The 22,938-nt window shown below is 37.8% G+C and overlaps 1 protein-coding gene across 2 annotated transcripts in view; it reads right to left on the reverse strand.

The window, feature by feature from the left end:
• ANKRD28 (ankyrin repeat domain 28) overlaps positions 1-22,938 on the reverse strand; it is a 119,488-nt gene that overhangs the window by 94,928 nt on the left and 1,622 nt on the right. The window contains exon 2 of one of the 2 annotated variants that reach the window (XM_014893874.2): positions 331-424. The exons of the other annotated variant lie outside the window; for it this stretch is intronic. Within the exon in view, the coding sequence (XP_014749360.2) occupies positions 331-372 (42 nt within the window). The 5' untranslated portion in view covers positions 373-424. The remainder of the gene's footprint in view (positions 1-330; positions 425-22,938) is intronic. 2 annotated transcript variants of the gene reach the window in all.

Below are 22,938 nucleotides of genomic sequence, written 5' to 3' on the forward strand. Positions count from 1 at the left end.
GTAATGTACAACCTTGACATAGTTACCTTAAACAGAATAAAGACAGTGCTTAATTACACATCACTACTACTTTGAAAGTTAGAAGGATAAGTGTTTCTTAATTAAAAAGTCTATCCACAATAGCAGTTTTAAACACTTTGGATATTCCTTTATAGATTAGCTCTGTTAAGGAGAACCAATGAAACGTCATAGAATACACAGTGGGTTTAATTCAATTTACTTATTTTGCTATTTTAATAAATAACACAAGCACTTGAAGAACATTAGGAGAACAAGGAAATACACAACAGGAAACAGAGCATTTAATGAAATTATATGGAAGTGTCTTACCCTGTAAAATGCCATGTGACTGTTGTAGCCTTTACGCATCATGAGACAGGAACACTTACACTGGAGTTGAAATGGCCACAGGCAAAATTAATTCCTAATTTACAGGAAAAAAAATTCAGAACTTAAATCCTCTTTCACTAAGTTTAAATATAACCCAATATATCACATGCTGGATATATTTTACAGGAACAACTACTGTCACCTCAGAAGTAAACCTTTTAAGTATGCTAAAACTGTTGCGACAGTTTACTGAGGCAAACAGAATTGTATCTTTGGTAATTCATTTTTTCCTTTTGCAAAGTAAGAAGCACAGCTGGCATATTGATAGGCCAATACTTCAGGACAGAACTGGCAGCACAGTCAGCAACATGTGACTATTTCCTGTGCCAGAGAGGAGATCTCTGGAAGCTTCTGTGTATTTATATAAACAGTTTTAGTCTTTACTGCTATTAGGTTTTACTGACGGATTTCCTCTCTGTGGATCAAAACAAGTGAATCACTGTTTTCTCCTCCTCCTTTACACATGATATTTACAAAGAAATTCTAGCTTTCACAGATGCCCTCCCTTCCACCTGAGGAGGGGCAAAGGGGGAGAGCAGGGAGAAAACCTCAACAGACTCAGCTTTCATAGTTAAGAGGGGGTATAGAATGCAAACGGAAAGGTAACAGCAAGCCAAGCAGGCACAGAAAAATCCAAAACAACGGCATTGTTTAGATGAGCCTTAATGATAAATTAATTACTCAGGTCAGAAAACAATCCTCAGTCACCTTTCCAAACTGGGCGGAGTAGCACGTGACAGATTCAGCCCCAGCAGAACCAAGAACAAAGAGGGACTACTGCTGTAGTTACATGTCCCCAGTGTTTTCTTTGTGCTGTCACTGCATTTACCTTACTGTCTCACAAACTGACTTACAGAGAACAACTGGCTGAAAGTTAAAACTGTTTTTTTGCTAATTCAGCCCCCAAACTTGCCTGCTGTAAGATCTGCTGAACAACAGTGCAAGAGAACAGCCAGGAAACTCCCAAGGGTGAGATATAAAGGGAGATTACCTTTTCTAGCAAAAGCTTGAAGTTTTAAGTCTTTTTAAACAGCACTCAGGATGCATTTGCTAATCTGTGCAGATGTACCTGGCCTACTGGTCTTATCCACAAATCAGACCTCTAATCATATTCCCAAATAATACTGTAACTAAAATCTTATATGTCTTAATTTTCTTAGGAAGTATAATTCCACTGCTCAGCAATTTTTACAGTGCTCAAGTCTGTAAGAATCAGAAGATAAAGACTATAAACAATCAGAGGCAACGCATCATCTTTTCTCTAATTTCTGCACCCCACCATCATTCTGTCCACACACAGTGCCCAGCAGGTCAAGCAGACAGCACACCTCAGATGTGTGAGCTGCACAGATGTCAGGTCACCCCCAGCACCCCATGAGCACCTCACTCCACGTGCAACTCTCCCCTTAGACACACCAAGATCCTTTATCTTACCAAGTAAAGCAATTTCTGCATAGATTAGCACAGGGAAATATTTTGAGCACTTTGAGTATTGCTCGGAATATTGGTTTAATATATTGACTATTTTTATAGGATTGTTCATCAAAAGATACCTTGAAATATCTAAGTGCAGGATTCAAACATTACTTTTATAATACATTTTGATCTGCCAGATACTGTTGTTTTTTTTTTATATCTCAGTATTTTTATACTTGATGTTTATGTTGAGATGTGTGCTTACATTGTATTGTCTTGGATTGAAGATTATTTCCAATCATGGAATCATAGGTGCAAGGTGCAATAATGGAAGCATAGGTGAGGTTGGAAGGGACAACAGTGGGTCATCTAGTCCAACCTCCCTGCTCAAGCAGAGTCATCCTAGAGCACAGGACTGCATCCCAACAATTCTTGAATATCTCCAGTGACAGAGACTGCACAATAATTTACAGAATCCAAATATCTAAACTGAATGGCAGAATGATGGAGGAGGTGGGGGGGAATCTTCGTTTTGATAGTTCTTTTATCCTAGAAATTTTCAGTCAGCCTTTGCAAGCAGTCATGTTATTCTGAATAATAATTTGAAATATTGTATGGAAAAGTACCAAGAGTGTAAAGTAATAATCTAACTTTTTCAGTTTGAAAAAAAGAAATGAGTAATTATTGGAAATCACTCTTTTAAAAAACCACAAAACAATCAAAACAAAAAAAACCCAAACAAACCAAAAAAACCCAAAACAAACAAACAAGAGCAGCAATATCAAGCTTTGTCACTTGGTGGCAGCACACCAAAGAAAACTAAAACGAGCAAGACCACAAAATTCCTTCCCAGTCAGCAAATACTACTTTAATATCTCTCCTACAAGTGCCAGAATTCTTGGAAGGCTCTAGTCACTTCACATATTTAAGGTAAGGCACCTAAATTTTTAGGACTACTGACTTCACATTCAAAGAGATACTAAAGGCTCAAAATTAAAAGAGCTTTATTTCAGTCTTTTTGATATATTTAGAGGTTCACCTACCTCCACTAAAATTGCCAGAAACATACTAAACAGTATTCCCGAACAGATGCAAGGCTGAGCAAGCAAACAGAAGCCTGACATCCCAACAATTCCTACAAACTGAACAAAACGGGGTACTCCGAGTCAGATGCATCAATTTGGATTACATGCCATCAGAAAAGGCCTGACAACACACCAGAAAACTCATTACAGTCCTACATCTCTTCCACCAGTAGAAACTCTTGCCAGCATCACACATGAAAGGCAACACCACAGAGTAAGCACCCAATAGTGCTATTATAATCAGTGACAATGAACGACAACTGATAGTCTTTATCCATTTAAATAATTGATGTTAAGCAAAGGTTAGATTTAATTAAATTAGTAATATTTAATAGCAAATAATTTAGCAAACGCTTTCAAGAAACATTTGAAACTACTACTACTGAAGCAGGAAAGAGATGCAATGAGAAGACAAAGATCTGCTGACTTCCTTCTTCTCTGAGTAATGTTGTAGCAAAGGGTAATTTATCAAAGGGGCAACAGGATCGTTATCTTTTCTCTCAAAATGGTCTTCTACACACAGATGTACAAAGGCTTACAAACTGTACAATGTCTTATTTCTGTAACCACACGATAAACAGCTTTGTTTTGCACTATTTGTAATCTACATGCCAAATTCACTAATAAAAGATTACCATATGCTATCACATCATTAACACACAAGTTGCAATGACAGCTCTATTTTCTCTATATTAGATGTTTATTAGTATAACTACAAGATTTAAAATACAGTCATTTCTTAATAACAACCCCCCATACAAAAGCAATAACGAAGTCTTTATAGTACTGAGGGCTTATTGTACCAAACATAAGGTGATGTTATCCAAACAATTGATTTTTGGAATAAAGAATTTGAGCTTAAAAGAGCAGGTTCAGGAAGATAAAGCCATCAGTTTAAGCCAAGTATTAGAAAGTAAATATGACTTGTACCACTGAAGAGTGACTGCAATAGCTAAAAATATTAAATAAATTCAAGTAGAGAAGAAAAGCTTTCCCTCCTTTCCCCCTACCTAACCAACTAGCTTACTGTTGTCTAGTATACATGCAGTCTGGTAGGGCCCTTCAATTTTGTCAGCTTCATTAAAACAGCACTTTCAGTGGGACACACATGAAACAACAGCCTAATCCAGCATCGCAGCAAGATAAAATGGAGACCAAGGGAGAGAGATGAAAGTGAACACAGAAAGCAAAAGAAGAGCAGCAGCAGTTTGCCATCAGAGGGAGTACGAGCCTTAAACAAGTGTTCAGCTTCCAGGTGGGAGCAGACAGTTCTGTGATTGTGAACACCTACATAGGTTTAAGGGAGGGCTGGTCCTCTAAATTCTTGTTGAGAAAAAGCATAAATGTGAAAGAGGTGCAAGAAAACAAAGTTTTTGTTGAAAAACAGAGCTGCTATACTATTTTAACAAGTACAAAGACATAGCCATGGGACAATGAAAAACAACTTCAAAGGTCTGCCCATTTAAACTACTGATATTAAAAAAAAGTTAGGAAAATGTGCGCCCAATCCTTTTTCTCAGTAAACGTTCTGCCTTCAAAAGAAAAAAAAATGCATTCTATATCACAATACAGAACTTGATTTTGGGCCTGACTGATATGAAAAGAGAAACACTAAACAAATAAGGCACATGACTATATATCAACCTGCATTTTATCCCAAACTCTCAGCTCCACTTCAGTGCTGTTTAGTGCCAAGCATGTCTTCAACACACTGCATGTTACTCAACATTACCTGTAAGAGCAGATCCTCAGCTGAGGCATGGAGAAAAGAGAGGTGAATGATTCTGTGTAAAAAGAAATAACATTCCACCACTACCACCACCACACACAAGTTTCTAAGATTTCTTTTTTATCCCTTTTCCTAAAGAGGAAAGATACACCATTCAGCATATTCAAGACTGCCAGACAAGGTCTAGATAACAATGAAGCACTATCAGACCCACTCTGTTTCAGAAAGGAAAATGTTTGCCCATTTATCCATGTCCCAAGTTGCAGACTACACTAACTTCCTCATACACTAGGAAAAAACAGTTCTCTATATTGCAGAGGTACTGAAAAAATAGCAGAGTAGGTCTACAGTACCTCTGTGTACTTTCTACATCCAAACAATGGAGCCATTCATTTGCTCATCCATTTTTCCTATTTAAAAGCGGTCTCAGCAAAATCAGCAGAGGTCTGGAAATTTTTTTAAATAGTATTAATTGCATTTTAGATAGGGGAAACAGAAAAAGAGACTGCTTCCCTAATTTTAAAAGGAAGGTGAACTAAAAACTGATTGAATCATAGAAAAATAACTCTCATTGGGGTGGGGAGAGGTAAATATTCTTTTTCACAGGAATCAAAAGCTGGAGGCACATACTTGGTGTTAAGTACATCGCCTGCTTAGGACAAGTGTAAATGAGTCATACCATCTGTACTCACATTCAAATGATAGTCTGGCAAGATAGCAGGGATAACACAAAGCAATATCATGTTCTGCTCTTAATGGTATGGATGCAGTTAAGCTGGGAAATAGAAGGAGACTTAGCAGTTAAACTAAGAACTACGTACAGTGACAGACACTGAACACCTTATTCTCTGAATTTATAATGAGTTGTAGAATGCTACACAGAAATCGATAGTACCTACAAACTCACATATAACAATACTGCAGAGGCTAATTAATGTTGTATTTCACATGAATATTTCTATCTCACAGAATAATGCAGAGATGCTCAAAGTATAAATAGACTGGAGCAAGAAGTCATTGTGGAACATCAATAATTCAGAGAGAAGCTATTTAAGATAACCATTTGTTATAGAGACAAGACCAAATGCATTGACTAAAAAATAACAACACGAAAACAACAGAATCAACACTGGCAAGCAGCTTTCTGAAGCAAGTTATGCTGAACAGAGCAAAAGCAATAAGCACATTAGAAGAAACATGGAGCTCACAAAGAGGAAAGTGTGAGACTAATCTCAGCAAAGGTGAGGAAATCTCATCCAAAGTGGCCATATCTGAGCAAGGGCAGACAAAGCCATCACCAGCGTCTGGAGCAACAAGCCACAGAAAGCTGCTATTCCCAAAACAGCTGGGTGGGGGACCCAAACTAATGGAAGTCATAACCAAGGCTTATCATGAAACAAATTATTAATACTGGAAAAACGTGCCAAGTTCAGGTTTCTTCAGTATTCTTTTAAAAAGTCCTGGAAAGTGAAACTACATGGAAGGCTGAGCTTACCAACAGTGTTTTAGTTGTAATAAAAGCAATATATTTTAAAGTAGAAAAGTAAGCTTTACTTTGGATCTCAGGGTATGTAATTTAACATATGTAGCACCAAACCCGCCATCTTTTACATCTGATGAGAGTCAGTGGTACCAAATGATGCTGAAGACTGTTTCAATGTAGCACAGAGTTTATTTATCATGGTTACATATAAACAAGAGTACTTACAGGAAGGACAACAAGTTCTTCCCAAGATATGCCTGGATATCTCGGGTACTGGAAGGAGAATAGACATCCATCTGCTCTTCCAAAATCCTTGTGATTATTTGTTTATGTTTATACTAAGCTTTGAGGAGCATGAAATGTAGAAATAATTTTAAATGGTATCTCACTTTCTCCTCGTTTTCATGCGTTCATCTTTAATTGTAGAATAAAACTGTTTACGATCTTAAAAAAAAATATCACTGATGCACTTACGTTGGTTTACTTACTTGATCCTCTAATTTTTTTGTTGGTTAAAATCAGGCAAATTATTTCAAAGCATTCTGTTATAGCAACAGCATTTACAACTCCCAGCAGGTTTAGCAGCAGCAGATATTCACAAGGATGTCTGCCCCCGATAATCACAGTTCACAAGTAGGTACACTACCATAAAATCAATACCATTAACATGCACATGCAGCTGTGAGCCGAGCTGATTTGAGGGGAAGGAGGATTTGAGGGGGTAGGAGGATGCTATTCTTTACTATTTCCTCAGCAACTACAGTTTACCAAGGACAACCAGGCAGAGGAGCCTCACAGACAAACAAAGCAGTAATTCAAGCTGTTTCATTATGAATCAGCAGAACTGTCAGAGATCATGGCAAAAGTATTAGACCATTTAAAAATAAAAGTAAATTAAAAAACAGATTTAATAGTTCTCCTGATGTTGAATCCGACTCTATGATTTGCTATTCAGATAAAAGCTTTGAGCTTGAACAGCTCCCTGGCATAGAACAAGAGGTGAAGTAATGAACTGACAAGCCTGAAGACTTGTGAACCTATGAAGCATCCCAAATGACATAAGTGAAAACACGTGTTCATCCTCTGATGTTAACACCACTGTTATAAATGAAAAATGATGAAAGCAGAAAAGGAGTAAGGTCCTCTAACAAATCCAGAAACCTTTACCTACATGTTATTTCAGCACGTGCATATGTATAATTTCAAACAATAACTACTTATACAAAAAGCTGTATCAACACTGAAAATTCTTATGATACACTTGGAAATTACACACCTTAAAAAAAACCCCACAAACTACTGCAACTCAGATGCCACTATGGCCTTAGCTTTCACTTTTACTATTCTTTAAGCACTTCAGAGATAATTTCCATTTAAAAATTTGGGAAGAAGTCAAAGCAAGCAGAAGATGAATTCTGATCAAACTTAACATCAAAAGAACAGATAGACAATAGCATTGCTCCTCTCATTGCTTCCTCAGCTTCCAAACTGAGGGAAGAAATCTTTACATTTCACACATCTTTTAGCAAGGTAATTATCTGGATAAAAATAAGGTAGTGTGCTATGAGTCACAGCAGTTCATACATAAATCAACCCATTAAGAAACTTCACAACCAGGACAGACTTCTTCAGAACCTACAGCTACTCTACAAAAACACCATAAGACCAGAAAAGAGTAATGCTTTCCAATCTGAACAGATGCCTGTCACATTCAAAGAGAAATACAAATCAAAAGTGATGTTCATAGACATTAAAATCAGAAGAAAGCACAGGTTTGGAGCTATTTAAGTCTATGTTTGTCCATAGCAGGTCACCTCTCAAAGTCTACAGTCTGGCTTCACAGAAACCTCAATATTTAAAACATGCAAGAGGACTGAAGAGTTAAAACCCTCAGATTGTGACTGTGGAACAGAGACTTTCTAATATACAGCTGTGACATATTTGAGAACATCTATGGGAAGACAGCAGTTAGAAATATATTAAGTTATTAATATATATAAGTATATTAAATAGATATTAAGTAGAGGGAGGAAAGAATTGCATACTTCAGGTATCTGCCAAGGCACAAAGATTAGACTTGATCAATAGTGTTTATAGGATAGAAGGGTGGAAGTTTGTGAGGTAATCTTTTACCAGAACACCACCTTTAAGAAATTGTTTCTTGATTCATGGGTTTTAATCATCACTATTTAATTTTCACGTGTCTGAATTTTAACATTTCCACTCTACCTAATACAAGGGTAAGAAAAACAGGAAAAAGGGGTCGGAGTATTTTAGAAAATACACATCCATCAGACAGAATGATAACACCTAAATACTATTTCTAACAAAAAAGTATGCATTTGCAAAATTAAGTTACAGGCATAAAAAAGAATGCTTACTGGAAACATTCAGCTCATGCATTAACCAGAACAAACCATCATAAGTAAAAACTTCCTTGGAGCTGTTTCTCTCTCCCTGAAAGGAAAACAGTACCTTTAAAAAGAATATTTTTAGATTAATTTTTGAAAGCAAAAACAGAAGTACATCTAAATGGCCTCACTGGATCTTTAATGAGGAAGTGCCATAATACACAGGGAATAACAGTTCATGCAGTCATTTCTCTATTCCCAGGGCCAGCAATGCAAATAACAATTGTCTTCTTAATCCTATTGATTAGGCCTTTTAAGAAAAAGATATAGCAAAAGATATGGAATAATCTTTGAATAGATTTAAGAGTCTGCAATTTCATATAAACATTAGAGCACATGGGGTGGTGTTGTCTTATCAGCCTTGAGGCTATTGTAACAGGACAAAAGCATTTTTAAAATTGGACAGAAGAGTCAGAATTCACTTGGAACAGAGGCGTTCTACACAGCTGTGTCCAAACAAGGCTTTGAGATTTTAACACAGCTCAATGATACACATCTTTCATTCCCCAAAATGCAAAACAGTTAAAGAGAACTGGCGAGTAGACTCAGAGACACATTTTCACATATGGATGTAGCTGCACTTCACCTTACAAGAGGCGCAAATCAGCCAATTGCAAGTCAAATATTTGAGTGAAAAACAAGATATGCATTTTCCAGTTCACTGTAATTCCACAGGAAACACAGAGGGTACTACCACACATCTTATTCCAGGGAAAAATCCAGGTGCTTGGACCTATTTGGCCTGTTTGCTATATGGCCAAACATCTTTATGTGCACTCTGTCAATTGCTTAAAGCTTAAATCATGACTGCCACTTCCACATAAATGCACAAGGAAGACTGGCATTCTTATCTGCCATGCACAAGTGCCACAGCAGATTCCACTACATCAATACAGCCTGCAAAGGGAAGAAAATCAGATACCTCTGACTGCCAGAAGTCAGTTACCTTCTCTATCTGACCTGAGAACTGCTGTACATAAGAGCACAACTTCGAAGTTCTGGTCATTACATGAGAAAAAAAAGAGCAAATTTTACAAAAAAGTATTATTACATTTCAAAGATAGTGGAAGACTTCAAGGGATGAGAAAAAAAGACATTACCTGTTACAGCTAAGTCCACTTGCATGGTGGATACAGACATTCCCAGGAAAATTAATCCCAACCAAGTAATGCCCTCAATCTAAAGCAGATCACATAAACCAAACTAAGATCTTGCTCAGTTAGTGTCATTACAGTGACTGAATAGAATTCACTTCCAAAGTACATTTGCCTACCTACAATTATATAGGTGCAATGCTCTTAAAAACAAATAAACAAGTCAGATTTTTTCTTGACAGACAGGAACCCAAGAATTGTGCCACATGAAAATTTCAAGTTTATCACTTCTTGAGGGTGAAGATAGGGGCCAGATGGGAAAAGACTGTGAGAACACATCTCTTATGAGGAGAGACTGGGAGCTGGACCTGTTAGGTTAGAGAAGAGAGAGAGGGAATCTCATCAATGCTTATAAATACCTTAAAGGTGGGTGCCAAGAGGATGGTGCCAGATTCTTTTCAGTGGTGCCCAGTGACAGGACAAGGAACACTGTCCATAAACCAAACCACAAGAAGTTTCACCTCAACACAAGGAACAACTTCTTTTCATTGAGGTGGCAGAGCATTGGAACAGGCTGCCTAGAGAGGTGGTGGAGCCTCCCTCTCCAGAGACATTTAAAACTCACCTGAGTGTGTTTGTGTGTCACCTGCTCTGTGTGACCCTGCCTTGGGAGGGGTTGGACTGATCATCTCCAGAGGTCATTTCCAACCCTAGTGGCATGAAGACAACCTTCCAAACACAGAACAGCACAATGATGTGCACTAAACAGGGTGTAATCCAGCACACCAAAAACAGACACAAAAGAAACCCCCTATAAAATGATTATTCTAGCATCTCTCCACAATATCAATGCAATGTTGGAACAATATTTCTCAGTCCTGACTGCTTAAATTCCTCCATAGAGAGAAGATAAGTAAGCTACCACTAAATAAGGTCACCAGGTGTAACACTTGCAGAACAGACAGCTGATTGCTTTACTAACACTTCAACTAATCTCTACCTGTGTTCAGAAGAAGGGCAGACCTGGGCAAATCAAAGTGAGTTATCCTGGGTTCTACTTTTGCTTTTTGGATGCACTTAAATAGCACATGATAACCTTTACACCTTGTTAATTACTTTAATGCGCTAATTACTTTACTTATAGTTCTGCTATACTTTTTAATTTGTGATTTTATCAGAGCAGCTAACAAAGACAGAAATAAAAAAATATTTTAAGTTGCTTTAATTACACGTGCCACTAATTAAAATCTTCCAAAAATGTCTTGAATTAAGTAGTCCACAGTATTTCCTTCATACAACGACAGTTAATGAGCTGAATCAATGACTTGGGGCTGGCCATAAAGTCTCAAAATTTTAGGATTAGCACAGTTCTGTCAGACTTCACCTCATATGAGAAGCTTTTCTTTTTCCCAGCTTCTTCTGGTTTTCAACACTGAACAGACCAATTAAGAGGAGTAATTGTAAAGAAAATACCATTTGTTCCAGAAGAGGCTACTGTCTAATGCTGCTTTCAAACACTGAGCTTTCACAAACTCGTTCCAAGTGCTTAGCTCATGACTTCCGTCCATGAAGCACTCTGAATTGAATCCTCTGGCAACAAATATATACTACTTAAGTGTTATTTTTAATAATTCTGTGAAAGCACATAGATGCTATACTTAAATCTTAGCAAGTTACATTCATATCTTTTCCTAATGTAATTTTTAAATCAAAAATTTCCCTATCTTGTTCTCTACATACTCAAGCTTGAACATTCCCTCGAAGTTCCCACAATCCATGCCAACAAACCACACTGAAAATAGATTAACCTTTTGTCTAGTCTTATCACTGAGAACCTTTGTACAACATAATACATAAAGCACAACAAAAAACACTCTGTATCTCCTATAAAACAAGGAACATAAAGTACAGAATAATGAGAAATTTGCTATAAATGTAATTTAATTTGCAGCTCTGTCTCCGATTTTTAAACACTAATAGCTACATATTACAAGTATTCTCAAAATTTTGCATACTTTTAGTAACTTGATTTATTTCAGCATAGTAAAGAAGATTCTGCTATCCTCTCATATTCTGTCCTCTTACCAAGAAAATCTATAATCTCATACTTAGGAAAGCTATTTTAAATATCAAACTATGTTTCTTATTACCACTGCGCAAAATAGTTCTTTATTTAATGTTTGTCATTCTCATTCCCTCTCCCCACCCTTCCCCCATTCCTGTGGTCATTTGTTTATGTTTTACATTTTTATATCGCCCATCTGGGTTTTGACACCTACTAGGAGCAGCATAATACCACCCTCCAGCCCACAGCAGAGACAGCTGACCTACTCAGAAAGCAGCCCCTGAACAGCTGCCTAAGACTTTTAGGCTGAATTTTTTTTTTAAATAATTTAAATGGTGCTGATGACAAGCTTCAAGAACCATCCTGAAGTAGGGGCTGTAACCTGAGTCCTCACAAATATACAGGTGATACGTAGGCAACTGTTCATTTGGAAACTCTACAGAACAATTTTATTATACCCTTATTTGCCAAAGTAATTATTCCCAGTGCATTCTCACAGTCAAAAGACCTGCCCAATTTGTTGGGTTTTTTTCTTGTAAACAAAGCTTTGTAGTTTTGCCATTGTTTATTCCAGAAAATAAAACTAGTCAGATGAATGAATAGCCACATCCATTACCCACTGAATTAAATGTTTTTGCAGCACAATCAAACTGAGAAACGGAGGAGCAGTCTAAAGGAAGGAATAGTCTACCTTGATAAGGTTTTTATTAATGGCAATTCAAAATGTTATCTTCTCTAGCTGCTGATAAAAATATTTGCACAGCCAGTGTGCTTATGTTGTGGTATTCATATAACTACACGAGGTGGTATGCAGAATATAAAACACTAACTACTATTTTTTGTTTCCATTTCCTAGCTGAGATGAAAAATTTTCTTCTATTCCAGAAGGTTGCAGTTTACTCTTATACTGACATGCTTCATTTAATGACTATTTGTAGAGTCTATTGCAACTTAGGCATTCTTCTATGACTGTGTTTTCTTACTAGGTATTTCCCCACCCCAAGCATATATCTCTGTGCAGGGAGATAGAAGGATCACTAGTCACAACAGGCATGACTCCAAGCCATCACTGGATGGTGTCTAAGAATTAAAGCTGCGTGCATAAGAAGCACAAATGTTGATGGGCCTTCTATCCATACATGTTTCTATGAGGAAGAAAAGGCTGCAGGAAGTTCACACTGCTTTTGGCATATGATTTTCAGGTAACTGAACTACCTGAACATGGTCTTATACTTTCACTGTAACCTCCTGAGAAGAGATGGAAGGCAAGAGAAAGTCTTTTTTGGTGCCACTTTCAGAGCTCCAGTTGCAAAACTGACTGGTGGAGCATGTCCTAAGAGGGAGAAAAAGCAACTTTAAAATGCTGCAGGAAAACTGTCACGCTGTTGTCAGATTGGAGATGGGAAAAAGCTGAGGATCCTGACAGGCAGCACATGTGGTAAACAGTGCAACTTTTCTTCTTTCAAAGTTTTCAGCCAATGTAAGTCAACATGGTGTATTATAATGAGAAGCAGGCTTTTGAAGACCCTGGGTTCTTTCAGATTTAAAGAGGAATTCACAACCACACTCAAACCCCAGAACAATCAACAACCAGACAAGAAAATCAAGCCTGTTGTTGAGTTTCAAAACGCATTCTAAGAAGTTTAAGACCAGCAGCATGGAAGTTACTCAGAGAGAAAGGTTCAAGGCAGACTACGCTCAAGTTTCTCCACTCACCTCCAGCCCCCAAACCAAAGGACACTCACATAAGACACACCATCTGTGATTACAGGACTTCTGACACGAAGATAGACAGTAGGGTAAGTTTATCTGATCCAAAACACTCCTTTCTACTTCCTACTTTAGAAAACTTTCAAGGAACAACTTCACAGTCCTATGCTAACCTAAATAATTTGCCTTTCCCCTCCCTTTTCACTACTTTGCAGAAGAAAACAATGAGAGACTGCTTAAGCTCAGCTACCACCTAATATCAAACCACGGCCTTAGGCAGGAGATTAGAAGCCAGTGAGTTTCAACGATTATTGTTAGAAGCCTTGCAAATGAAAAAATAAAAAACCCAAGGAGAAGCACATTAAACTTCATCCCAAAGTTACTGAATTCTAACCCCTCATGAAAGTTTACCTGTTTCACGGGTTGATTCAGGCAATGTATTCCATTTCTCACACACACAGTCCTACCCTACACCAGAAATATATTTGCATTCAGTAGTTCATGTATCTGTATTTCCTTCTCCTATCTGTCAGCTGAAAATGTTGGCCTTCACTGTTGTAGACACTATCCAAGTCATATAATTAACATAGTTTTGGCTGTTAATTAACCTCTTAAAAGAAAAACAGAATTACATAAAAAGACATATCCTAATGTTTCTGTCAGTTAATGTCAGTATTTAACTTTGCTTGTTACAAGTAATTTTCATTGTTTCTTATCTAGTGAAAAAATCAAGACAGTGCAAATATACACCAAAGAAGTTGCCACCTCACTTCTGCAGCCATGCCACACAGGGAAAAGTAAGAACTTAGCATTCTGAACAGGCATCCTGTGACAACACAGCACTTCCCAGGCAGGCTGCATGTCACCGCACTCCACACAAGAGCATGTCACGAAACCTTGAGGTCAAATGATGTAATTCCAACAATTCCTCCTCTTTTCTTCAATTATCCACCCTACTTTTATAGGTTACTTTTCCCCAAAACAAGGCATCAGTGTCAGGCATCATAAAAGAAGCACTAGTGCATAAGACAATCATATATGCATGACTATATATATGTAAAAAAACCCAAAAACAAACACCAGGGCTTTTCTGGAAACATCTACAACACTTGTATGTCAGTAGAGGTAATAAGGGTTGCCACAACATGGAAGGCCTGAGCTCCAGCAGACACTTCTGATATCTTTTCTGCAGGCACATTCATCCTGTCTTTGGGTTCTGTTCACTGTCGCTGACTGCTGCCACCAGATCAAGCTTCCAGCCCACAGCTTTCATTTGTGCTTGTGGCCATTGTGGAGGCAAAGAGCTACTTTTCTAAAGAACTTACTCCAGAATGACAGTTCCCAAACAACTCTGCAACACCTCCAATCAACACGGAGGACAGCACTGCTAATACTGGTGTGGCAAACTTCCAGGGATATGGAGCTGAGCTTCCCTGCCAGTCTCCACAGCACCGCTGGCATTGCTGTCCCTCCCCTCCTTCAGACAGATACTGTTTCCTTGGCTTATGTAAGTTCCAGCTGAGAGCTTTATAGAAGGAAATATATCTGGCTGCTCCCCCATGGAAGGGGTGGGATGTCGAGACAGGAAACCAGTGTGATACCCTACATGTGTGGGGTATTTTGTACAGCCACTGCAACAGCAAAGGAGAGCCTTCCAGATGACAACAAGGCTAAAATGCAAACATACAATCAACAGTTTTTTAGCAGTCATGGCAATTTTTCTGCAAAATTCTTCTAATACTTGTGGACACAGACTCATGAACCATGGCACTTGTAGTAATTATTCTTGAATTACATATGCAGTAAATTTAATACTTAAATGATTATGAAAGCAGTTTTGACACATGCAGAATATTACAGAAAATTTACCAACCGTCAGGTATGAAAACCCTATAAATAATCTGTTCAAATGCATGCTGTAAAAAAATCACATTTTTTAAACAATTATGGCTTGCTAGATGTTGAGAGTTAAAAAAAAAAAAAGAAGCAAATTCATGATGTACAGAGTCAAAGTCCTTTCAGAGATAAAAGACATGGCAGCATGCAGCTATATTTGCCCTTCCAAAATAACAAATTTGATATACTTGATCCAAAAACATTTTTTACATCTCTGGGTGTAGAAAAACAGCAGGAGGCATCCTCTTCCGTGTATTATTCACAATGTTAGTTTGAGATTGTAGATGCTGTGAAAATCCCCTTCCTGTGCTGTAAAAAGGTGCAGTGGGTAGAAAAATGAATCAATATCTTCAAGTCATTGCAAACACAGCTCCACAGGGTAGCTGGATACCTGTTGGTTTTTGGATGATCCTTGACTATGAAACTTGAAGTTCATCAGAGGAGCATTGCTATCCACTGCTGCTGACAAGCTGTGATATCCTAACCATTCCTATCCTCCTGGTTCTCTCTGGTGTTTTATAAATCCTCTCTTCACCTTTCCTTTTCACTCTCATTATGAAAACATTCAAAGAACTCTCCTGAGCTCTGTTTCTTATGGAGTAGATTAACTTAACTATTTACATCCCTGATTGCAGCAATAATAACTTGCTAAACTTATGGTAAAAAATAGAGAAATGTCTATGGACAAGTCATAAAATATTCTTTACTTGAAAGGTTTTATTTTAAAAGATCTACCATTCTGTAATTTATGTAGTGTTAGATAATAAACTTTAAATGTTCCTGTACTTATGGATGGAAAGAAACTGCAAACAATATCAGTGGGTAGAAGAAAAGTGGGTGAGCTGGCTGGTTACTACAGGATCGGTACTGCTGCAGGTCAATAATTGCCTTTGCAGCCTTGCAAGTGAAAGAAACAAGAAGAGAAAATGTTCTTCTACAAGTACTCTTTAATACTGAAAATTATCCCCCAGAACGAAAGAGGACTGTTAAAAAATAGAAGAGGTAGTAGATACAGCAGAGCTATAAAACAAAATACAGCTCCTGGAACTGGGACAAGGAGCAAAGGAAATAAAAGCCATCAGGCAGTGCCATTACACGGCTCTGATTTGGCAGAGTCTGCACAGCAACACAGTATTAAGCATTAGACCTCTTTCTATCGATCCTCATGTTTTAGCAAACACAGCAAGAATGGAACAAAACTCTGCAGTTAAAAAGCGACAGGGGTGGAGAATACCATTAACATGCTGCTTCTGAAGCATCCTTCTATCATGACTTGGGACATTCAACTAATTTGAAACGATGTGTAATAATGTAACCAGAAAAACAATGTTAGCATTTTGTTTTCCTTCCTTTCCTGATTTTATATCCTTCATTTTAACCTACCAACAATATTTTGTGGGGACACACTGGTGAGTGAATGAAATGTTAGCAGACACGACACAGAGATCTGAGGCAGGAAAGACACATCAAGGGCTTGAGATGAAGAAAAGGACTTGCATAGATTACCTGCCCACTCTCGTGAGCCTGACAGAAGAAGCAGATGACCTGAAGATGGGACCGGGAAGGAGAGAATACGAATTACCCCAAACATGGTACAAAACTTAGTCTTCAGTGGCAGATTTAAATTACTTAATTATTTATTAGTTATAGATTATGTTAGTACATAAATAACTACAGAACTTCCTGAAAATGTTTTTCACTGCCCACAGGTGAGCTGTCTATGACACAGGCAGCTCCTTCATCTATGAGCAGGATAGATCTCTGCTCCATTATGTTGCCTGCTACTTGATGACAAGGTTCCTGATGGAAAGTTCAACTTCCTCCTTTGTCAAGGGGACCAGCATAGATGAAGCTACCAAAATAAAATCAAAAACAAGGACAAACAGCAAAATGTTGAAACAAAACATGGATTCTTCATGACTGCTAGAAGTTCTGTAAGCTCTAAAAAAGGCTTATTTTGGTCTCAATGCTTTAACAAAATGAAATTTCATTTTCATTCTGTCCTGACTGTTCTTGCTTGTGCTCCCTTCTCTTCCTTCATTAAGGAAGTGCTGTATCTCCACTTTGGCAAAGTAAAAAAAAAAAAAAAAAAAAAAAAATCTAGATGTATTCATGCTTTCTTCTCTGCACCAGATGGAAGCAGGTACAGAACTTCAGCACAGAGAGTGGATCTTAAGTATAATTGCATGACTGCAAATGACCAGGAATGACTTATAGGCAAATGTTCATCATCTTGAATTAGAAAGGCCATTAAGTGAAGTTCATTGTCTGAGAATATAGAAACATTAAACACTTAGGATGACTTCACAACAGTTCAAGACACAGTCAGAATTAGACTTAAGTCATGTAAGCATGCAGTTACCTACAACACCTGAACATTCAGGAAGTTCTAATATGAGTCAATTACAATAACTTATAAACACTTTCACCTCCATCCCTGTAAATTTAGTTATGAAGTTTAACAACATAAGCTTAAGTTGTTTTTTTCTTTTTCTTTTACCAGATCCCAAGCATTAGAATAGGCAGACCTCTGCTTCATACTTCTCCAATTTATATACCATTTCAGTAACTTACTGAGAAAAATATTTGTTCTCAGGCTGCCCTAAACAGGTAGACTTTATTCATGTAGAAAACAATCTACCTACATAATACTGTTCATTCAATTCACATACATACATTACTGTAGAGATAAACAATGGAAATCTCAAGAGTACATTTAATTCATAGTAAAGAGCACCTCATTATTTAAGGGAAGTCATCAGGTAAGTCATTAGCTTCAACTAACAAGCAGTTTCCTAATCTACAAGAATGCTACAAACCAGCTATTTTGTCCCTCTTTTATTTGCATATCACTGCTGGTGCTTCCTTCTTATCTCTCTGCACCCACACAGCTGGCTACAAGTCTCATCTTCCCTTCTGTCACAACTACTCAGTCCCACCACTCTTACATTCACTCTGGTTTCTGTGCTGAAATGGGTCAGTGCTGTGTAATTCCTCACAGAATCACAACTGAATCAACAGACTTAAACTGGTATATTGCCACTCCCTGGGGAGAGTGCTAATGTCTACTAAGGAAAGAGTAACATTCCCTGATATTCTGGAGCTTAAACATTAGGATTCTTTTCTCATTTGTACAAAGGATAACATCAAGACACCTTATTTCAGTTTCATCTTCAAATGGCAGATTAGAACTTGTCCTCCACCCCCAACAATGAAAGGAAAACACACCTCCCAAAAATCAGCACAGTAAGCATTCTCCCAGTGATGTACTGCTTTGTTTACTTTTTTATTGATGTGAAATGTTCTGTGATTAGTACTGCGATACAGGTTATTTAAACACAAATATTATAAATAACTTTGAAACAGTTAGTCACTGTAACTAAGGCAACAAGTCTCCCACTCAATTTCCAGAAATAGGAGTAAGGAATAGAGGTAAGAACAAAGTGAAAAGTTGGCAGGAGCACGAAAACAAATCACCAGATACTAGTTTGACCTCAGGAAGGCCCAGCTGATTAGAGAAAAATATCAGGTATGGCAAATGAGAAACAAGCTTGCTGACAAAAGATGAGGCAGAGAATATGAAGTACATAATAGCAAATATACTTAATTTCAGTAATATTTCACAACCCATTTCAGTTGGTTGCAACAACCATAGGAATCTGGGAAAATAACAATCCATGTCAGATAGCAGACTGCTAGTTCAGAGTCTCAACAGCTACTAGTTTCCTACAGGAATGGTCTTTTCTTGTGGGTGCTAAAGAAGCCACTTCTTCATAGAGACTTGCACATTTGCCTCATTCTTCCCCTGATACTTGCCTCCATCGAAATAATGGTCAGAAACCTTCGATGCTATCTACATGAATAGACCTTTATATCCCCACAGAAGGCTGCTGAGTTAACAGGATCTGCCTTAAGGATCTGACTGCAGAATCAAGGCTTGCTTTGTTTCTCCCCCACCTTTTTTTTCCTTCTTCTTTCAAAAGATTTATTTTCTTGACTGAGTAGAACTGCTTGTTCACAAGTCAAAAGTTCCCAAGTTATCATGGGGCAATCTGATCCCCCCAAACGAACACGTGGTAGAACCAGGTTCTCTCAACACGTTCTAATGGAAGGGCTGGTAATTACTGTATATAACAAGATAAACAGAGTTCAGGTTACTCAGAGTTCTTCATCAGCTAAAGAAACTTATCTTCTCAGCACATGTAAGTTCTTAGCCTGGGAACAACAGAACTAACAGTAAGACTGTAGGTGTCTTGGTAAGAGCTACAATTTCTTAATTTAATTTTCTTGTATACGGTTTGAAATGATTAGATGCAAATTTTAGGAAGAACATATGGTGGACAACAGAGTACAAAGAGTTGGTTCTTAGCCGTTACAAGATTCACGAAAGAAATTACTGGGTTTTTTAAAAGAAGAGTAACTTTAAAGTAACTTCTACTAAAGAAGTCAAAAATAAAACACACATCTCATTAGTCTACATCTGAACAGGATTTGTAGAGCAATACCACATTATTCCATTTCCACCATATCCCTCCCTCATCGAACAGCAGCAGCTCCTTTTCATCACCACAGGAGACCATTCCTCCTCTTAGTGTAACAAGGAACTAGTTGGGACATTTATTCTTGGAATGAATTCTAAAAGAATGAAGTCTAATACTGGCAGTAATGAAAATAGCAACCATAGCGGCATTCAGAGCGTTCACTATGACACTGCAAACATTTGTTTAACTGCCAATTGAACACGATCCATCTTAGCTAAGAGAAAGATATAAATGGGCAATAAAGAAGTCAGCGCTCTCACTCTTCAAGGACTTTAAAGATAAGTGGTCATTCTAATATCCTCATGTAGTTGTTCCTACTTAGATCCTTACCACTCATATCTGACTTCTGGAAATAAATGCACTGCCTCAAGCAAGTCTAACAGTCATACAGGAAAATCCCATGCAAAGTCTTTTCAAATGCCCATCATTATTAGCCCTAAGACATCTTCCTATTACACATTTAAGATTCTGAGAAAATGGGAAATGCATAATATTAAAAACTATGATGCACTGAAAGAAAAAAAAATAAAGCTTTACCAAATACAATGACACTGCATCCAATGAGTGCTGACAGAAATAGTTATATAGCTGCAAAACTAAAGAAAAAAAAACAAGCTAGTTTTGATTAGTTTCACGCCTTTCAACAAAACTCTGCTGAGATGCAGGCTTATGTGAGCCTAAAAGATGACCTGTAGGCACATATGCAGCTCAGGCTTGCAACAGAAAAGGAAAAAATCCCTGGGCTGTTGGGCAATCCAGATTTCACCTACACACTAAGAAAATCTAAGCTGTCAATTACCTCTTAGGTGGAAGAGAGACTAACTCACAACCTCTTAAAGTAAGAATTTATCTCTTCTGGGAAACAGTTAATGTACCTAGAAACTATGACTGCATAACAAAAAACCCAGAAGATACTTAGCCTTTCACAGTTAGCTATGCAGAGGTGAGAGGGCTTTGACACAGGAGACCAAGGCATAACACTATGGATACCCACAAGCAAGTTACTCCTTTCTTTTCCCCCCCCACCCCATACCTTCCCTTCCACACACTCCCCTAAAAAGGGGGAAAAAACCAAAACCAACCAAACAAACAAAAACCCCACCCCATTTTGTGATAAAACATTAGTTACCCTTGATCTAAACTGGACTGTCAGTGCAGTTTCTTACAGCAATGTAACACAGCATTTCAGGGAGAAACAAACTTTTCTAGGCTTTGTCTCACTCAGCATTTTTGTAGTTAAGGAAGCATTATCATCTAGAAGAACCTGGTATACAAGCACCAATATATGAAGGCAATACAAAAGCAAACAAACTTAAGAGCCAATACCTCCTCAATTATAATGTACATTTATCATATTTTTCATCTCTACCTTGAATAGTTAAACATTCAGAATTTGCAATTTGCTTCCTTTGTTATTAACACCTGCAAAACACTGCACAAAAACCCAAGAGCAATGAGAACAATCCACAGCTTCTAATTTGACACTTGAATGATTGTTTTTCTATACCTGAGTTACAGTTCACTATTGAGCATTACAGGTATCAGCTTTGCCCAACAGAGCTCAATTTAGCTTTAAATGCAATTTTTGCAAACATGGCTTATGAGTTTTTTTGATACCTGATGTACTTTGAAAGCAAACATAAGTCATTTCTGAAAGTGGAGTATACACCCTCAATTATGTCAAAACTTTGAAATATATTCCTACCTGGTAGGATGGCAAAGCAATAAAGCTCAAGCAGCAACACAAATTTATAGATAATGTACTGGCTGGCTGCTTGTTGAACCCAAGGAAAGGCCTACTTTTCTCAGTGCACGGAAAACCTGTATTCTGAAGGTTAAACGTGTCAAATCAGCCTCCATAGACAAACAAATATTTGAGCTTCACAAACACATTAAGCATCTGCAGGATCAAAGTTTTGTTTATCAGGCACTAAGTAAATTAAATCAAGCAAGCGGAACTGGGATTTCACCCTCTGAGCTCAACTAAGAGCCTTAGAGTAGAATTTCTCACCTCGTTGTAACTTCCCAAGCACTGCTTTTACACTAGCTTGCAGTAACTTGAAAAACTATGCAAGGGCAAGAAAACACTAAGCTTCCTGTATGGCATAAGTCTGCCTGTCCCCAGCATAATTCTGACATTTAATGCAGAGCCCGTCTACGTTATCAAAGAATAAAATCAACAAGTTCATGCTGAATTTGGAAAAACCATCTTGATAATTACATTTAAGTAATACTTTATTTAGTAAAAAATTTGTTTCAGAAAGTTATTCATCTGACAGATGAAGAAAAAAACTAGCAAATCACTTCTCTTCTTCATACCAGCTGAACAGTACAAACAGAGCAGCCTTTGCACTTCCCTGTGAAGCACAGCCACTGCTGAAGAGTCACTGTAAGGACTACAAATACACAAGGCAGCTTACTTTACTCTAACCAAACACTACAGAGCAAAGCATACGGTTCAAGCAAACAAGAAGCATGTTTCATGAAGTCCGGAAGAGGAGCACCTCTGCCCCCATACAGTACCACAGGCTGGTTTTCATAAAGAGCAGGTGGTGCCACACTCAGCACAGCATCCTGTCCTCAAGGCAAGACATCCTGCAGCACACTGCAACACTGACCTGCAGGAATGCTCTCTAACTACCAAAGCTGAGCGATTTCATCTTAACATCACTCCTCATGACTTTCTGGCATTCTTACACAGTTGTAACAGAATTCAGTTTGAAATAACTGATTTGTCAAGCAACTGACACTAGCAGCAGCAATGCAGCTGCTGCTAAAAATCACTCCCTCTACAAAAGACTGTCCAAAACCAGCATTCCCTTCCTTTCCTCCATCCCTTCCCTAGCACCCTCTCCTTTATGTGAAAGAATACTTCAATTCCCAGTGTATTAATTCACCTTTACAAATGTGAAAGCCTCTAAAAAATCCACCTTGTACTTCTCCTGGATTAAAACTTGCATTATGACAGAAGCTGAAAGCCTCACATGCATTTCTCTGTCAAACCAATGGTCCAACACAGTCCAATACTTCAGTTCAACATCTGTCAATAGCAGGATCCTCCCCAGAAGGAAAGTTCTGAAATACAGTACTTTCATGGTAACATATTGATAATGGGTTT

This window comes from Sturnus vulgaris, chromosome 1 (assembly GCF_052056855.1).
Source record: "Sturnus vulgaris isolate bStuVul1 chromosome 1, bStuVul1.hap1, whole genome shotgun sequence".
Lineage (NCBI taxonomy): Eukaryota > Metazoa > Chordata > Aves > Passeriformes > Sturnidae > Sturnus > Sturnus vulgaris.